The sequence below is a fragment of the Arctopsyche grandis genome, chromosome 7, assembly GCF_051622035.1.
Source record: "Arctopsyche grandis isolate Sample6627 chromosome 7, ASM5162203v2, whole genome shotgun sequence".
In the NCBI taxonomy this organism is placed as follows: Eukaryota; Metazoa; Arthropoda; class Insecta; order Trichoptera; family Hydropsychidae; genus Arctopsyche; species Arctopsyche grandis.
In genome coordinates, this window is record NC_135361.1 from 10,265,381 (window position 1) to 10,282,965 (window position 17,585).

General features: G+C 36.2%; 2 protein-coding genes across 2 annotated transcripts in view; one reads left to right on the top strand and one right to left on the bottom strand.

Annotated features, from left to right (window-relative positions):
• Positions 1-6,129, bottom strand: part of LOC143914054 (GTP-binding protein Rhes) — a 77,477-nt gene extending 71,348 nt beyond the window's left edge. Inside the window, exon 1 of the mRNA XM_077434145.1 lies at positions 5,864-6,129. Within this exon, the coding sequence (XP_077290271.1) occupies positions 5,864-6,129 (266 nt within the window). The remainder of the gene's footprint in view (positions 1-5,863) is intronic.
• LOC143914760 (uncharacterized) overlaps positions 1-17,585 on the top strand; it is a 1,424,209-nt gene that overhangs the window by 197,450 nt on the left and 1,209,174 nt on the right. The window lies entirely within an intron of this gene.

The following is a 17,585-nucleotide window of genomic DNA, read 5'->3' on the forward strand; positions in this document are numbered from 1 at the left end:
GGTTTTGTGGCGGTGCCAGAAAAATATTTCAAATTTAATGTTAAAATGATTTTATGCAATTTCACTATAAAAACTTTAATGAAAAGCTGTCATTTGATTATTTTACGAGTCGCGTGTTGGTCATCAGGAATCTGTCATGAAACTAAGCCTGTATATATATAAATAATAAATAATTATACGACTATTTTGAGAAACATTATCTATTTAAAGTCGCGTGTTCTTTCATCAATTTATTATGAAAATAATATGTTAAAATACAACTGAACCGTTTAATAGTTTCCTAAACTATTATTATCCAGTTTTGTAAGTGGTACATACTCGTACATATCGTATGAAAAAGCCAACGTTGAAAATAGCAGCAATTTCAGTAATATTTAATTTTTAAACATTGTGAATTAATGAAGTACACAATTGAGCATTGTTATACGGATAAAATTGCGTGTTGGTTGCCACAGATTTTCCGCGAATTCAATATGAAAATAATACGTCAAGTGAAGAGCACGTGTGGTTATGCTCCTCTCGGGACGCGTTTGAATATGATTGATTATATCGGTAGAAATTGGTTCTGAAAAAACACAACAAAATATACATAATTGAAAAATTCGTCATACCATGCGAAATGTCTCATATTTTACATTCGGAAAGTATCAAATAAATAATAAACGTCGTTCAAATAAATATATTCGGAACGAGTAATACATTTCGCGTCGCCATTTTATTTTTTCCCCTCTTTGAAAATGTTCCACGTGAAAGTTACATAAATTGAAAAAATATTATATAATAAAATACGCCAAATAAAGACAGATAGTTTCTGACATTTTGATTATCCAATATGTTAAGTCTGAATTTTCATTGGAAAATCGAATGTCTCGTATGTTATCGCGCGTATCTACCGCAACGTCAAGAGCGAATATCCAATTTACATATTCATGAACAATCATTTTACAATACATTATACGGCAGTTATCTCGTTGCGTATCGCAGACATGTCGTATTGTATTGTAACTCTTTGTTTTCTGTATGTGAAGTATATCAGAAAATGCTCTTTGAAAACTATTTGAGCGTTGAAAGTCAGAAAGCGTACCGATTTAATTTCGTCTTTGTGGATTACGAATCGCTTCGACTCAGTGAGTCATTCGGTCAAGATGAAATGCTCTTAGTAACCAGTACGTACATGTTTCCAATGATGTCCAATATATAAAATTGTTGATACATTTCGGCCTTAGTCATTAAGCACCCAGCTTGAAGGCGCACAGTATGGGGGCAAAACAATTAGACGATTGGTATCTTGAAAATTAATACTATTTAATAAAAATAAACCATATACATAGATATAATAGCATTACATGAAATTTGTTGTATCTCTAAAAATGAAAAAAACTGTCATCTGGGTGAAAACCATTGAGAAGTTTTCCATCACTTTCCTCAAAATAATATGCAATACGATGGGGGATAATTGGAAAAATGTTGATTTTTGGATCAAAACCTTGCTACATGTTTTTGAGTTAAACTGAAAAATTCTGGTGTTCTTTGAGAAAGCCTATCTTTGTCTTATATAGAGACTTATATGTAAAAGTTTTGATTCTATCTGTAATGAAAAATTCAACGCTTCTAACAACGAAAACAAAATTTCGAAATCGATTGAATGTACATATGTACATATGTTCATAGTCTGAAGTATTGCTCGGAAGTTGCGTTAATGCTAACCACCGAGAGGTTTCTGGGTTCAATCCCTGGATTGACCTCGATTGAAAAGAATTTATTTGAAAGTATTTTCTGTAGTGCTGCTGATCAGACTTGGATATTTGTAACTCCAAGTTGATCGTTCCTACCAAAGTTTGCCAATTTATCTAATTTCATTGTTGAAACAGTTTTTCATTAAATTGGTAAAACGACCCTGCCCACTATATCACCACTTTTTGAATATGATTTCAAGATTTATAATCTATAGATTTATGTATGTACAAGTGTCACTCAGGGGCAAGTTTTTTATGAGAGAACAAAAATAGTAGCCTTCACATAAACATATCTTTGGAAAATAAAAAGAAAAGAAAAATGTCTTCGCATCGCCCGGTCGACCCCCTATGGCAGACTCACAGTCGATGTCAGATTTATCTGTTTGTGTCTTTGCAGAAGGTAATCTTCCTCATGCCAAAAATATAAGTTTGCTTCAAATAATAAACAAATTCGGTTTGTGAGGTAGTCCTCACAGAGAAAGGAGAGAGGGGAGGAGTTGGGAAAACGGAGTGCCATTATCCCATTTTCGTTTCGTGTGACGTTTTAGTGTTGATTCGTGACGCTGATGTAACCATAAAAGCAACTCACTATACCAGCGTTTTTAAACTTTTTTGGGCATGCGACCCACTTATGTGTTTAATATTTCTCTCCCCCCATTCCTAAAAAGTCACTTGAGAGAAAAAGTATATATTTTAATTACAATTGAAATTTTAATTTAAAATTACAAAATATATTTCTTATAAACCAGTAACATTCATAGCTCAGTTGTTAGAGTGCTGTCAACTGAAGGTTCATGGGTTGATTCTCTGATCAGTGTTGCTGACCAGACCTTAGATATATGTATGTGGCTTCAGGTCAATTGTTTCCTATTATAGTTTGCCAATTTAATCGAGTTCCATAAATTTTTTTTTTAATTCAATTTTATAGCTTCTCGAATTTGTTGATTATTGTAAATATGCTACCTACCCACATACATATTCTGTAAAAATGTATGTATTTATTTTGTATGTACATACATATATATATATATATATATATATATATATATATATATATATATATAACTTTGCTGTGTATTGAATTTGTCCATATGATATTGTATACATATAATTTTATTTGTATTACTTGTAATGTAAAATGGGTGTGGCTATAATGAAATAAAAATATACGTACTGATATTGTATTGTATGATATATTCTTTTTAAAAACAATCTACGTAAAAATCACGATGTTTTAAATGGCTCGGTGTCTATTTCGATACTAATTATTAAAGCCTTGCTGATGATTCAGGTATATGTACATAGATGTGGATTCGGAGAATGTCCTGAGTGATATGGAGATTTGTTATAATTTGATTTAAATTTATGTTATCTTTTTTATTTCTTAAATGTTATTTTTTTGTTATACTTTTATTTTTTTTCCACTTTTTATATTGAAACATAAAGTAACTAATTAATTTATTATGGTTTTATTTATTTTAGGCCTACATGTGTACCATGAAATAAAACTGAACAACATTTACTGCTGGCTAAACAATGTTTCTGCCGGTACACTATTTACACGCATTTGTTTCCAATACATAAACAATTTATTCATAGACAAAACTTCGTAAACTAAAAGATCTGTAACTGATGCAAACTAGCAAGCTTATTAATGTCTGGTAGCAATATTTTAGTGACACACGAAGATTACCGCAGTTGACATCATCCAGAAAGGAGATAAATTGAATCTGCATATGTAATGAGATATGTAGGTTCGATAGTGATCCATAACGGTGATTCCCATATTTGAAGAAACCTAAGAAAAGCTTGCTGAAAATTATCGAATAAAACCCATGTGGTGTGAGACATGATTTTTCACCACAGAAGGCGAAGAACGTGCCCATACCGTACGATTAAGAGTTTTCACTCTTCAATTTACAATAAATGAGAGTGAAAAAATTCCTTTACAACTGCTTTAATGAGTTGCAAAGTGGTGGCAGAAAGAGGCGCATGGATAGCAACCTGTCATCGCTCCAATGTAAATTTTAATGAGTTCGTCAATGATTAAACTCCTGCAGTTTCATATCGGAGACCTTACCTTTCTTCAATGTTAGCATTACATCAACGAAATAATATGTGGAAAATGCAATTAAATACAAACTTGCCCTATTTCAGAGCCGTAGAAATGTATTCGCCATTTCAGTGCTTATCCTTATTTAGTTTAAATCTATTTATTATTTAACCAGCAGAATACACTAGCGGTCAACAAATAATGCTTTGAGCAAAGTGGTTACGGGCTAAAATCCCACTGGTTTCTGCAGGCCAGACCTTGGATTTGTGACTCCAGGGCAATCATTTCCTATCAGAATTTGCCAATTTATCTGATTTTCATTGAAACGGCTCCAACAAATTGGCAACCTTCCCCATTTTATCGAATTTTCAGCAAACTGGAGTTTCGCCGAATTGTATAAAATGCTTCAAATTTACAAACTTGACCATAGATGTCTCTGTGGATGCTAATTGATATGTATTTATTTTGTATAATTTTAACAACACTTGTATCAAATAAACAATGTTTCAGGCCAGCGAGACGCATTGAGGTTAACTGTTAGGTCTTCCTCGTATAATTCTCAAATCATAATTCTCAATGGTTTTAGATCATCACTTAGACATATTCCTTCCGGTGTCCCACAAGGGTCGCATTTAGCTCCCTTATTCTTTTTACTCTATATTAATGATATCTCATACATCTTCAAACATTCCTTTATACTTCTTTACACTGATGATTTAAAAATTTACAAACCAATATACACCATAGACGATTGTCATAAGATACAAGAAGATCTAGATAGATTCTCTATATATTGTTTAAATAATGATCTTTTTAATAATCTAGAAAAATGCTCTATTTTAAATTTCACTAGAAATAAGTCAATTATTACTAATCAATATCAATTAAATCATTCAATCCTTAACACGTCATCTTCTATTAAGGATCTTGGTGTAATACTCAATAATAAACTAGGTTTCTCTGAACATATTTCTTTTATTACCAACAAAGCATTTAAATCTCTTGGATTCCTACTCCGCTCAACAAAACCCTTTAATGATCCTTATGTACTAAAATTACTTTATTTTTCCTTTGTAAGGTCTCACCTTGAATTTGCCTCAATTATCTGGTCACCTTTTTATTTATCCCATATTAATTGTATTGAGAAAGTTTAACTTAAATTTATTAAATCCTTACGCTACCTTTTTCCTACCTATACCCATTCAACTGTTTCCGACATTTTAAAAATCCTTTCTTTTGACAATCTTTCTGTCAGGCGACGACATACTGATGCTATATTCTTCTTTAAGCTCATAAATGGTTTCCTTGATTGTTCTGATTTACTGAATAAGGTTAATTTCAGAATCCCAGTTCGGTACTCTAGACGCGTTGCACTCTTTTCACTTGATCCTTTCAAACTAATTCCCAAAAATATTTTTATCTGCAGCGCGTTTATCGTATGTTTAACGGAGAGCTGAATGAGGTTGATCTATTTGGTATTTCCCTACATCAATTCAGGTCTAACATCAAGAGAATCTTGACCGATTGATTCATTTCTTCTCCTATTCTATTTTTCCAATATTTCCAATATTTTTATACTTTAGTTTAGTTATGTAATGCGCTATTTAATTCATATTATAGCTTTCATTATTTTCCTTTTCATTTGCTTATTTTGTATTTACCTTTTTCATTTGTTTTATATTTGTAAATTTCAATTTCTTCTTATATTCTATTTTATAACCTTTTCCAAATATTTTAATATTATAGTTTAATTATGCAATGTTCTACATATTTTGTCATGCCTTTATTCTTTACTTTTTAATTTGTTTTCCTTATATTTATCTTTTTCATTTTTGTAAAAATCTATTATTGGACTCGGATGTTACATATATTATTTATTTACTATTTGTTTTTTTTATACATATCTATGTACATCCTGTCTGTTGATTTTTCAATTAATAAAATAAAATAAAATAAATAAAAAATAATAAAAAATGACTTCACCTATGTATGGATGTAAGTCATTCATTACAGTGTTAGAAATCGTACACATTTGGGGATTGCTTTGGAAATGAGATTAGAGACATGAACTCACCCTAGCATGACTAGCCTGAAGCAGTTCTTAGGTGGCGGCTGAGAGTCATCAGCCTGCAGCTGGGGAGTCGGTGGTGCAAGGGAGGGCGGAAGCTGCATCGCTTCAGGTCCGCCCCCATCTGACAACTCCTGCCCACCCCGCCTACACAGCCAAGTGGCACACTTGTCCAACTTTCCTCCGCATTCCGCCCCAGCGAACTGGCACTTCTTCGTCTGCTTGGACGTTTGCTGTTTGGGCGACTCGCCCTGCTTGCCGCCCTCGCTCATGGCCGCCTGCCCGCCCACTACGCGCCCTTCGCTTCCTCTCGCCCCACTTCACATCACTCGCATCGAATACGGTTCACACGATTTCATCACATCACATGCACTTGCGCGACCGCACACATCTGGCCCCACTTCACTGACACTCGACGCTGACTGCGACTCGCATCGCACTCGATACCTCGATCGCAATTTATATTATACAGGTACACACTTCAGGTGGTGTTCGAGAGGTATGGTGGTGCTCTGACCCTGAAACAATTAAAAATTGCTAATTATTAAATGTTATTACAGACCCAAATTACCATAGGAGTATGTACATATATATGGATGTCGTATCACTTTACATACATACATACATACATCTGGGGTGACCGTAAAAAAGTCAACGGTGAAAAAGTCGAAAATGTTCGTTTACCATGCATACATATTTTTTTTACATACATAGCCAGCAGCATAGCTCGGTCGTTAAGCTTCTGCTTAGCGTCAAGAAGGTGCCGGGTTCAATCCCTGAATGAAAATGAATTTTTCAGAGTATGCTGTTGGTCAGACTACAGCATACACAAATGTACAGTTGGTACATTTGTGACTCCAGGTTGATCGTTTCCTATCAGAGTTTGCCAATTTTCTCTGATTTCATTATTGAAACGGTTCCCGGAAAAAAAAATTGGCTAAAAATTCTTCCTACCTACTATGTCACCACTATTTGAAGTTTGATTGATGTACAATAAAATTTATGTACAATTCATAGATGTCTCGTTAATTTGCGAGTTTTTCACTGTCTCGCAATTCAACGACTTGTAATAAAAAATGCTGCATTTGTATTTGTAATTGTAATTTGTAATTGGCCAGGAAAGCGCATTGGGATTTACCTGTAAGGCCTTTGTTCCGACCAAGTCTTCGTGGTCAGCTTTCGTGGCGTTACGACCAAAGGAGCCGTTTTGGAGGGAGATCGGCGCCGAGCGCGCGTCCCCGCCTCCTATTCGTTTTCCGCTTCGGTCGAGTGAACATCTCTGTTCGCTACCGAGTTTGTTCCCACCACCGAGTCCCGATCAGCTCAGCCTGGATCGGCAGACGATACTGGAAGTACAGCTTCAGTATACGTCCGGTGAGAAGTGAGGAAATCCTGGTCTTTCTTCGTCGAAGTCAGATCACGTAGTCACGTGAGGAGTGAGGTTATCATAACCTCTCGAACACGTGCGCGCTAATTTCACGACGGTCTCCCTCCCCCCTGTCCCCTCTGCTTGATCTCTGTATATACATATATATATAAAATACAGTCACCATACAAACAGAATTACAACCTGTTTTCATTATTACAATTCCCCCCTTTTTCCACATCACGCATCCCACGCACATTACGAAGGAGAAAGGGACATAGCAGAGCAGCCGACATCAGCAGAGACCAGACCACCGACGACGAAGGAAGGCACCTTGAGGAAACCAGCCCCGCCCACGCTTACCACGAGCTTCTACAAAACCGACTTCCGGGGTGCTCTCGAGTTGAACATCCCTGGAGTCTGTACATTTTGGTCCTTCGATTCCGTATGTCTTCAGAGCTGGTCTTCCAACGTCGTCGAATCCAGGTTGGTCGTAATTAGCATTTTTCTGTTGTTGTTGCTATTTTTTTTGGTCGTCAACGTCCATTTTGTTTTTTCCCGCGTCCATTTTTTCCTTTGTTTGATTTCGTCGCATTTCAATAATGGCGTCTTTGAGTACGCTTAAAAATACGCGGAAAAGAATTCGCGCTCGGTTAACGAGAAACGCGAATCAATTGGGGGACGATCTGAGCATCTTCGAGCTCAGAATCAGGCTCGAAACAATCAGACCATTACTGTCTGAATTCGAAGCGATCCAAGCTCAGATAAACGAGCTGGACCAAGAAGAGGCGCAGGCCTCCGAATCCGTCGTGGACCTATTTGATAGGGAGCATATGGCCGCCTTCGTGCGATGCACCGAAGCAATCAATTTGCGTGAGCCGCAATTGAGCGCTTCACCGTTAGATGGCGCTAACCTCACAATGTCACCTGTACCGCAATCAAATTCGGCAATAAAATTGCCCCGTTTGGAGTTGCCCACCTTCGAAGGCAACGTCCAAAATTGGCCGCTTTTTTCACAACGCTTCTTGGCCGCTATGGCCGGCGAGAGTTCGCAAATCGCCCGGTTCCAATACTTACTAGGAAGCCTAAAAGGAGAGCCCCAACGTTTAGTTGACGGCCTGGAATTAGCTTCAAATGCATTTACGAGCGCGTGGTCCATTTTGGATCAACGCTATAACAACAAAAAAATTGTTGTTCAGTATCACCTTCAGGCATTGCTTGAAGCCGAGCCAGTCGTGAGCAACAATCACGTCAGTCTGCGTCGTCTCATAGATGATGCCAACATGCATGTACGTGCGCTCGTTAACTTGGGCGTCCGGGTCGAGACCTGGAACGAGATTCTGGTGATGTTTATCACCAGAAAACTCGACCGGAGTACACTTCTGCAATGGGAGCTTCAGACTCCCAAGTATGAAGACTGCACGTTTAGCAAAATAATGCATTTTCTAACGTGCCAGTGCCAATCGATGGCAAATGCCGACTTCGTCTTAAAAGGCGAGTCGAATCCTCGACCAAGAACCATTACGAATCCGAAGGCAGCAGTTCTGCATGTGAGGAGGGAACGCCCCTCCTGCATCAGTTGCAGCGGAAGTCATTCTCTGCTAGCCTGTCCATCATTCCGCCAAATGAGCGGTGATGAGCGTAGGTCGAACGCCATAAAACGTCGACTATGTCTCAACTGCTTGAGACCAGGGCACATAGTTCACGCGTGCCAAACAAAGCAGAGATGCTTCAAATGCGGTCATGCCCATCACACCATGTTGCATGACTCAACTCCATACCAAACTTCGCCTTCAAATAAGGCCAAACATTGTCGGAGCCCCAAGAAATCAGAGAACGCCAAACCCGTAAAATCATCGTTGGTTTTACACTCGGTGAGACGCGTATCGCCTTCTCACGCCCGAATTGTCCTGTTATCCACCGTGGAAGTACAAGTTCGCGGCGGAGATGGGCGTTCGCACAAGGTTCGAGCATTGTTAGATAACGGCTCCGAACTCAACCTCATCTCTGAAGACTTAAGAAGGCGACTCGCCTTAAAGTCGAAAAGGATGGACGTCAACCTGGTAGGAATAGGTTCAAATAGGACGTCCATTACTAGTGGCGCGGTAATTCGAATTCTACCGCGCATCCCCAATCAGGGCTCCAGTGTTGATCTCGATTGCGCAATCATGCCCGAGATCGCGAATCAACTTCCATCGCGCAACGTGTCCGAGATTCGGAGCCATTTGCCGCTTCATCTCCCCCTTGCCGATCCATCATTCGATATTCCCGGTACAGTGGATATGGTGATAGGCAGCGACGCCTATCATGCGATGTTACGCAATGGCAAACGTACCATTTTATTTCCCTCCAAGTCACGCGGTGACAGAGGAGGACGCATCGCGATGATGAATACAGCTTTCGGCTGGATATTGGGCGGCTCTCTAGAAGCGCCCACAGTTTCAAGCGATTCTCGGAATTGCCATCACACAACGGGTCGTGATCCGTTATCTTGTTTTGGCGCGAGACGTCCAGTCAAGACAGTTACGCGTCCCCTGGACGAATCGCGTATTTCCGCGGTACGAAGATTCCGCTTGCCGAAGCGCAATGTACCCGCGCCCTTTAACCCTCGCATCTTTCGACCTTCCCAACCCAGCTCCCATAACTCCTGGCCAGTTCCTAGTTGGCGCACCACTAGTTGCGCAACAGCAGGAGGATCTGGTCGATCAGCCCGGAGCGAGGGTGCTACCACACCAGCACATGCAGCAGCGGCCCCTGGCAGACAGGGGCACAGGAGTAGGTCCTACTACTCCTCCATCAGCAACACCAAGCGAGCAGTCCGGCGAGTAGCTCGACTGCCAGTCGAGCAGCACTCAGTGAATTTGTGCAACGGTGTGGCGAACGTTCATAACGTCCCACATTAAAGTTGGCGCGTTGTTTGTATCTGTGTTGTGGATTCAGTTTATGTGTTTTAACTTAAGTTTTTGAGTTGCTTTTCTTTTATGCTTCTCTTGTTGGTTTGATTGGTGCTTTGTAATAGAGCTATCAGGATAGATTGGGACATATAACGATTGAACAATATTGTTACCTAGCATTGGTGTTGGTTATTTGTTGGTGTTTTGGTTGTTTGTTTGTCTATTTTTTGTTTGTTTCTTGCCGGCTTAGTCAGCTGCTTATGTAGGATGGGAAATTGACGATGGACTAATGTTATTTTGTTTGCTGACTGGGTTATTTGTTGTGTTGTTTTTTGTTTTTTTTTGTTATTTTTTTGCTTATTTGCTTGGTTTTTGTGTATTTCATTAGTCGCTTGTGCACCATTAATTCTTATTTGTTTTGGAATTCGATCCTCTGACTTCCAACGGGGGGAGTATGTTCCGACCAAGTCTTCATGGTCAGCTTTCGTGGCGTTACGACCAAAGGAGCCGTTTTGGAGGGAGATCGGCGCCGAGCGCGCGTCCCCGCCTCCTATTCGTTTTCCGCTTCGGTCGAGTGAACATCTCTGTTCGCTACCGAGTTTGTTCCCACCACCGAGTCCCGATCAGCTCAGCCTGGATCGGCAGACGATACTGGAAGTACAGCTTCAGTATACGTCCGGTGAGAAGTGAGGAAATCCTGGTCTTTCTTCGTCGAAGTCAGATCACGTAGTCACGTGAGGAGTGAGGTTATCATAACCTCTCGAACACGTGCGCGCTAATTTCACGACGGTCTCCCTCCCCCCTGTCCCCTCTGCTTGATCTCTGTATATACATATATATATAAAATACAGTCACCATACAAACAGAATTACAACCTGTTTTCATTATTACAATTCCCCCCTTTTTCCACATCACGCATCCCACGCACATTACGAAGGAGAAAGGGACATAGCAGAGCAGCCGACATCAGCAGAGACCAGACCACCGACGACGAAGGAAGGCACCTTGAGGAAACCAGCCCCGCCCACGCTTACCACGAGCTTCTACAAAACCGACTTCCGGGGTGCTCTCGAGTTGAACATCCCTGGAGTCTGTACAGCCTTCCTGGTATATATGTAAATAAATAAATAAATAAAGAAATAAATACAAATATAGGAAGGCTTAACAGGTAAACCCCAAATGCGCCTTCCTTGTCCACATAATTATTACATAGATACATGTAAATCTAAACAATATCTGACATATAAGGTCAGATATTACAAACATCGTATTAATACGATATATAACGATGAATAACTTTCATGTAACAATACGAATTTTATATTCGATAAACAACCACAGAGACATCTATGGTGAGCAATATGGCGAAACCTAAGATATAACAATAACTTAAGGTTCGCAACAGAAAATTGGGAAGGAAACGCCAATTTTACAGGAATCGTTTCAGTGAAAATCAGAAAAATTGGCAAATTTTGATAAGAAACGATCGACCTCGACAAACCAAGGTCTGGCCAACAGTGAGACTTAGCTGGAATCGAACTCGTAACATCAAGTACGAAATAATTCAACATTCACCACTAGACTACGCTGCTGGTTATGAAAAATAGTTAGTATATATATCAGTGGCGTGCGGTAAAACTGTCTCTCCCCCCGTCGTACATCCTCACTTAATTTGCGCGAGCAGGTCACAAGAAGAACAAAAGGAACAGGCTTTTCCTCCCGTATCCTGCGCGCGCACATTAAACAAGGCTGTATGACAAAAGAGAGATAATTTCACCGCATGCCACTGATATATATTATATATACATAGTACCGTTTACCATGCACCCTTTTTTTTAACTTTCGACTTAAGATCTTTCGATTTTCGATGTTTGCCTTCCGATATTTGCTTTTTCGACCTTTTCACTTTCGGTACCGTGAGGTAGACCCATACATCTGTGTTGTATAATTGATATTAAGTTGCGAATGTCAAAAAAATTTGGCCTCAGTAGGCAAATATTATAGGTATTAAAGGCATTCCCTACTATGTATCCTGTTATTTGATATTTTTACTTTATCAATACGTAGTAATAATAGTTTTGTGATCATGCAAAAATTCGAACTCGAGATTTTGACTGATTCGAACTCAGAATCACTGATCACGTTTTTATGATCTAGAAAAAAATGTGAGCGTGTCTGTGTATTTTTTGAATACCGTTAGTCCTATCGAACTGAAACTTAGTATCGGTTACTGAAATTATTATCGATACGACCTAAATTTTTTTCAAAATTTTAAATAACAGCGTCCAGCGTTTTAAATGACAGCCAATGACAGCGTCCTCTTTTTTAAGTTTTTGAATTCAATTATCTCCTAAACTGCATTATTTCTTATAAATTCATTCATTTTTTCCTTATTATTACTTATCTGCATCTAATTACATATGCTTGTATTCATCACGATGCATTTTATGCATATCATTCTTAATTTCAGTTAATTTGTCAGTAAAAAAGTATCCTTTACAACGAACTAAAATACATTTTTATCAACGACAATCGATGTTTCACAATTGCTGCTTTTAACTTTATTTATTACTAGTGGTTTTACCCGGCTTCGCTCGGCATTTGTAATATAAACCGCTTAAAAATGGCCAATCTCATAGGAAACAATTTATTTGAATAGTTTTGTTTTATTAAATTCAGCGTCACGGATTCTACGAACCAACGATAGTTACATACATAAAAAGTCTCTTTCGAAATTATATATTAGATAGTGTTTGCATTTTATTTATTTATTTCCAAAAATATGTACGGCATTTAGAGAGTGATCTCATTACATAGTTGAGCGATTTTATGGGATAACGTTTGAACCAAATTGATTGTACACAACATTTACTTTTGTACATAAGTCATACGTGTTTTAATTTAACACATTGCATACGAAATTATAAAGCTTTAAAAACTTCACGCTTAATTCAGAAAGGTATGAAAAATTATAACATAATTTTTACTAATTGAGAAGAAATTTTCAGTAAAATCGGCTTTACTTATACATAGATAGAGCAAACATATATTTATATGTATATACATACATATACTAACGGATTTGTACAATCGTGGGTCATTTTTAACCGAGAGAAATATCCGCATGCCTGTCCATACAATTTTTTTTTATTATATAATATTATTACGTTTGAACTGGGCCACGTGTTTGCCGAAGGGCTTATCATACAGGGCGCAGATTCGGTAGCCGAGTCCCATTTGTGGCCCAGAATACGCCAATTGCAGATAAGAGCAAAAAACGACAAAAATATACACGAGATATATGTATGTATTTACATATGTACATATATCCACGTGTAATAAAAAGCGACTGGATAAATTTCCAACATCATTAATTATAATTCTAACATCATGAATTTTAATAATGCTTCCACCAGTAGTGTGTTTGAACACGCCTTTTTTATTATTATTTTGGTACGAGGAGGTTTCGCTGTCGATCCGAAAGCACTCTTCAAAAATAATTTTGACATACAGTCGTCTTGTTTTCTTTCAATTTTACCAAGTCGTGTCTTTTTTAAGAGTTTGTATATATGTAGGTATGTATGTACATATGTGAGTGGTTTCTAAAGATAACGCAGAACAATAATGCTTCGTTGGATGTACATATGCATGTGTGAACATAAGTGTCGATCAAATATTGACCTACATATAATTTTTATCGATTGTTGTATTTTTCAACGTACATACATAGGTTGGTTAATATATACATATATGTAGTTTTGGGTCTATTATTATTTGTATGTCGTGAATGGGGTTTGTAATAGTTTCGCTCGCGTCACAGTACTAATGCGATATTTCTTGTCTGTGTTTTACAAGCGTGCTTATAGGGTGATAATGTCACACTTTAGTATCTAATAAAATTAAGTACAATACAGTGTTTCTCAATTGTTTTATTTTACTTTGGGTATGGCTAAATAATATTTTATTCTATTTTGAGAATATTGAAACGTATAAATATTTATGTGATTTTTTTTAACTTTGAATTAACGATACTATTTTTATGCGACATTATTTTGGAGTGGTCGTAACAAAAATATATATTTCAGTTGCGAGCTGTCAAAATGAAATACAAAATATGTACACTATGTATATAATTAATGGAATATAAAATTATATATAAAGTAAAGTAAATTATTATATAAAGTTTGAATTATTGCCAATCTATATTTTTCGTATTATTTAAAACATTGTTTTTAATAAATCGCTTATGTTTTTCGATTATATTTAAGTATTATTATGTTTGCGATTTGATTATATGTACTGTATGATTTATGTGTTTACAAATGTGATATATTATGCTGTTTCTATTTTATCTTAATTTATTTAATAATAACGCTATAATAAATATAATATAATAAATTAAATAACGCTAAAACATTTTCTACTTATAGAAATAAATATCGATTAACACAATGAATTTGAATTTCTCCAATTTTTATTGCATTCCATAGATTATTTTGTTAAAATAAATATAACCAACAACACAACTCAGTGGTTAGCGAAAAATGCTATCAACTGAGAGGTCATGTGTTCAATCTCTAGTCCAGTGTTGCTGGCAAGACTTTGAATATATGTGACTCCAGGTTGATCGTTTCCTATTAGAGTTTTTCATTTTATCTGATTCCATTGTTAAAACGGTTCCAAACAAATTGGCAATCTATCTTCATTTTTCACCATTATTTAAATAAATTTTTATACATATGTACATATGTATGTATGAAATATGTACATAAAGTCAAAATTGGAGAAAAAATCCGTAATGGCACCATGGTAAAAATAAATTTTTAAATAATATGCTAATTTAAACGCCAAAAGGCAAACATTCGCAAGTTTAACGCCAAATTTATATACAAAAATTACAATAACACTAAAAGAAACCTTAAAAAAGTCAAAACCTTACATAAATTAAAAAAGTTTTACTCGGCTATTATTTTTGCTCTAAAGGTCTTATTTTTGAGCAACGAAATTGATCTAATATATTATTTTCACAAAGTCTGACCTTTGAAGATTTCACTGAAAGTTAAATTAAAAAATAATTGAAGGCAAGTTTGAATGCTTAATTTATTATTTATTAAATATAAAAAAAGCTCTCGGCAAACTGTAAGCTGATATTTAGACACTGAAAAGAAAACACTGTCAAAATTCATAGTGTTTTTTGTAGCACTTTGCTTTCTTTGTGTGTGAAAACAGAGACAGTTTTTATATATTTAAAAAAATATATTTAACAACTTCATTATTAGTTTAAGCCACATTTAAAATGTAAATGTTTATATACTACAAGTGGTTTTACCCGGCTTCGCTCGGTATTTGTAATATAAACCGCTTAAACATGACTAAACTATGTAATAGTAAACATTTTATTAAATTTATTTGAATACTCATTTGTTGTTTTTTTATTAAATTGACTGTCACGAACAAACAAACATATATTATATGTATACCAGAATCTGGCGCCTGCGCCCTCGGAGCCTTCACCCCCTGTGGTGCCTGCGACCCCTAGGGCTTCGTCCACCGTGGCTGCGCCCCCGGCGCCTTCGCCCTCGGGGACAGGGAAAAAATCGAATCGGCGCCTATGAATCGAAAAAAAAAAATCGAATTTGTCATCTAATAACCAACGAACGAAGGTTACATACATACAAAGTCTATTTCCAAATTATATATTGGATTTCTGGATTTTTTTTGTACAGACGAAACCTCCCCAATTTATATCTGTTATCACAGTTTTGAAAGAAGTAAGACATTATTTTCCTTTGGTATACATGATATAAGTGGAAAGGTCGGTTTTTTAAATTCTGATAAGATGCCCTTGACGATGCACCGACGTTATGGTATATTGAAAAAATAATTTTCGTTTGAGAAAATGCGTCGTCTTTACGAGCGGGTTAGATTTATATGGGCGGAAAGACCCAAAACGCGTCTTAAAGTTCTATTTTTGCCCGGGGGTGTCGTGGAAGAGATTTAAGGATTCTCGTCTGGAGTCCTGTGGGTGTGCACAACACACCGCGCCATTTCCTTTTTATGGTCCTCGTTCAAGTAATGAATATTTGATGTTCGCTGGTGCGACGACAACGACGAAAACAAAACGGCATCGACACCATGGTAACATTTATCCAAAAACATGAGAAGTATTTTAACATAGATAAGAGGAACGTTTCAAAATACCTATGTAGTATGTATGTATGTATGTATACTATGAGGAATTTATTTGCATAAAAAATAATGATTAATTAAAAGCGAGCAATTCGACCGACCGATACTTGACGGCGCTGGAGTGTGCGGTGAAATTTATAGTCCGAAAAAGGATTATAGGGATGCTGAAAATTCGGGAAAATTCCCCAAAAGCCTTTCGTGCGGCTGAACACCGAAATGAGAGCCGAACAACAATGAATATTTCATTAAAGTCGTTAAATTTGCATTGCTATTTCAAACTGACAAAAAAGCGGTATACTCGAGTGCTATGTGAAAGATTTAAAAAGTTTCATCTAGCTTTCGTCATAAATTTCATGTGCGGGATAGTTATGGAAGGCCTCCAGTCAAATATCACAATATAAAACCGTTTTCTCGAATTTAAATCATTGTACAGAATAATCACGACATTATGTTTAATCTTCGTAAAAGATAGTAAATACGAGAACATTAAATTTAAGAATAATAAAAATAATTATATATCTTTTCTATTATATGTAAGTGAAAAAATTCATTTATTTCATTTGAAACTTTTCGATTTGAAATAAAATAATATTACTTTGATGAAATTAAAATATACTAAAAGTACTGATAATCGTTAAATTGTGAGCAATTTATATTTATTTATTTTATTCTAAACAGACCATTGCGGCATAACAGGAATTCCTAAAGCGGCACAATGGTCAAAAAATATATGTATGTATGTACATATATATTGTACATATATGCTATATGTATTATATATATGTATATATATTGTACATATATGCTATATGTATTATATATATGTATATATATTGTACATATATGCTATATGTATTATATATATGTATATATATTGTACATATATGCTATATGTATTATATTATGTAAATATTATATGTATGTACATATATATTGTACATATATGTATGCTATTCAAACACGATGAAGATGACAGTTGTTTTCACGAGAGTGAGAATTAAAAAAAAGCCTTACCAATAAGAGATGTTATTCATATTTATTACTAGGCCACAGAAATAATTAAAAATTTAAAATTCATTGCAGGAAATTCAGTGAAAATCATCTCAAGAGAATTATAAATATTTTATATTTTCATTACAATCATAATCTCCAGACATGCTAAATGCAAAGGAAAGCAACATTAAACTTAATAAAGAAATTTTACATTAAAATATGCATTTTGAATTTCAACGTTCAAAACTGAAAGCCTTTAAAAAGTGCTAGTTAAACATGGACAAAG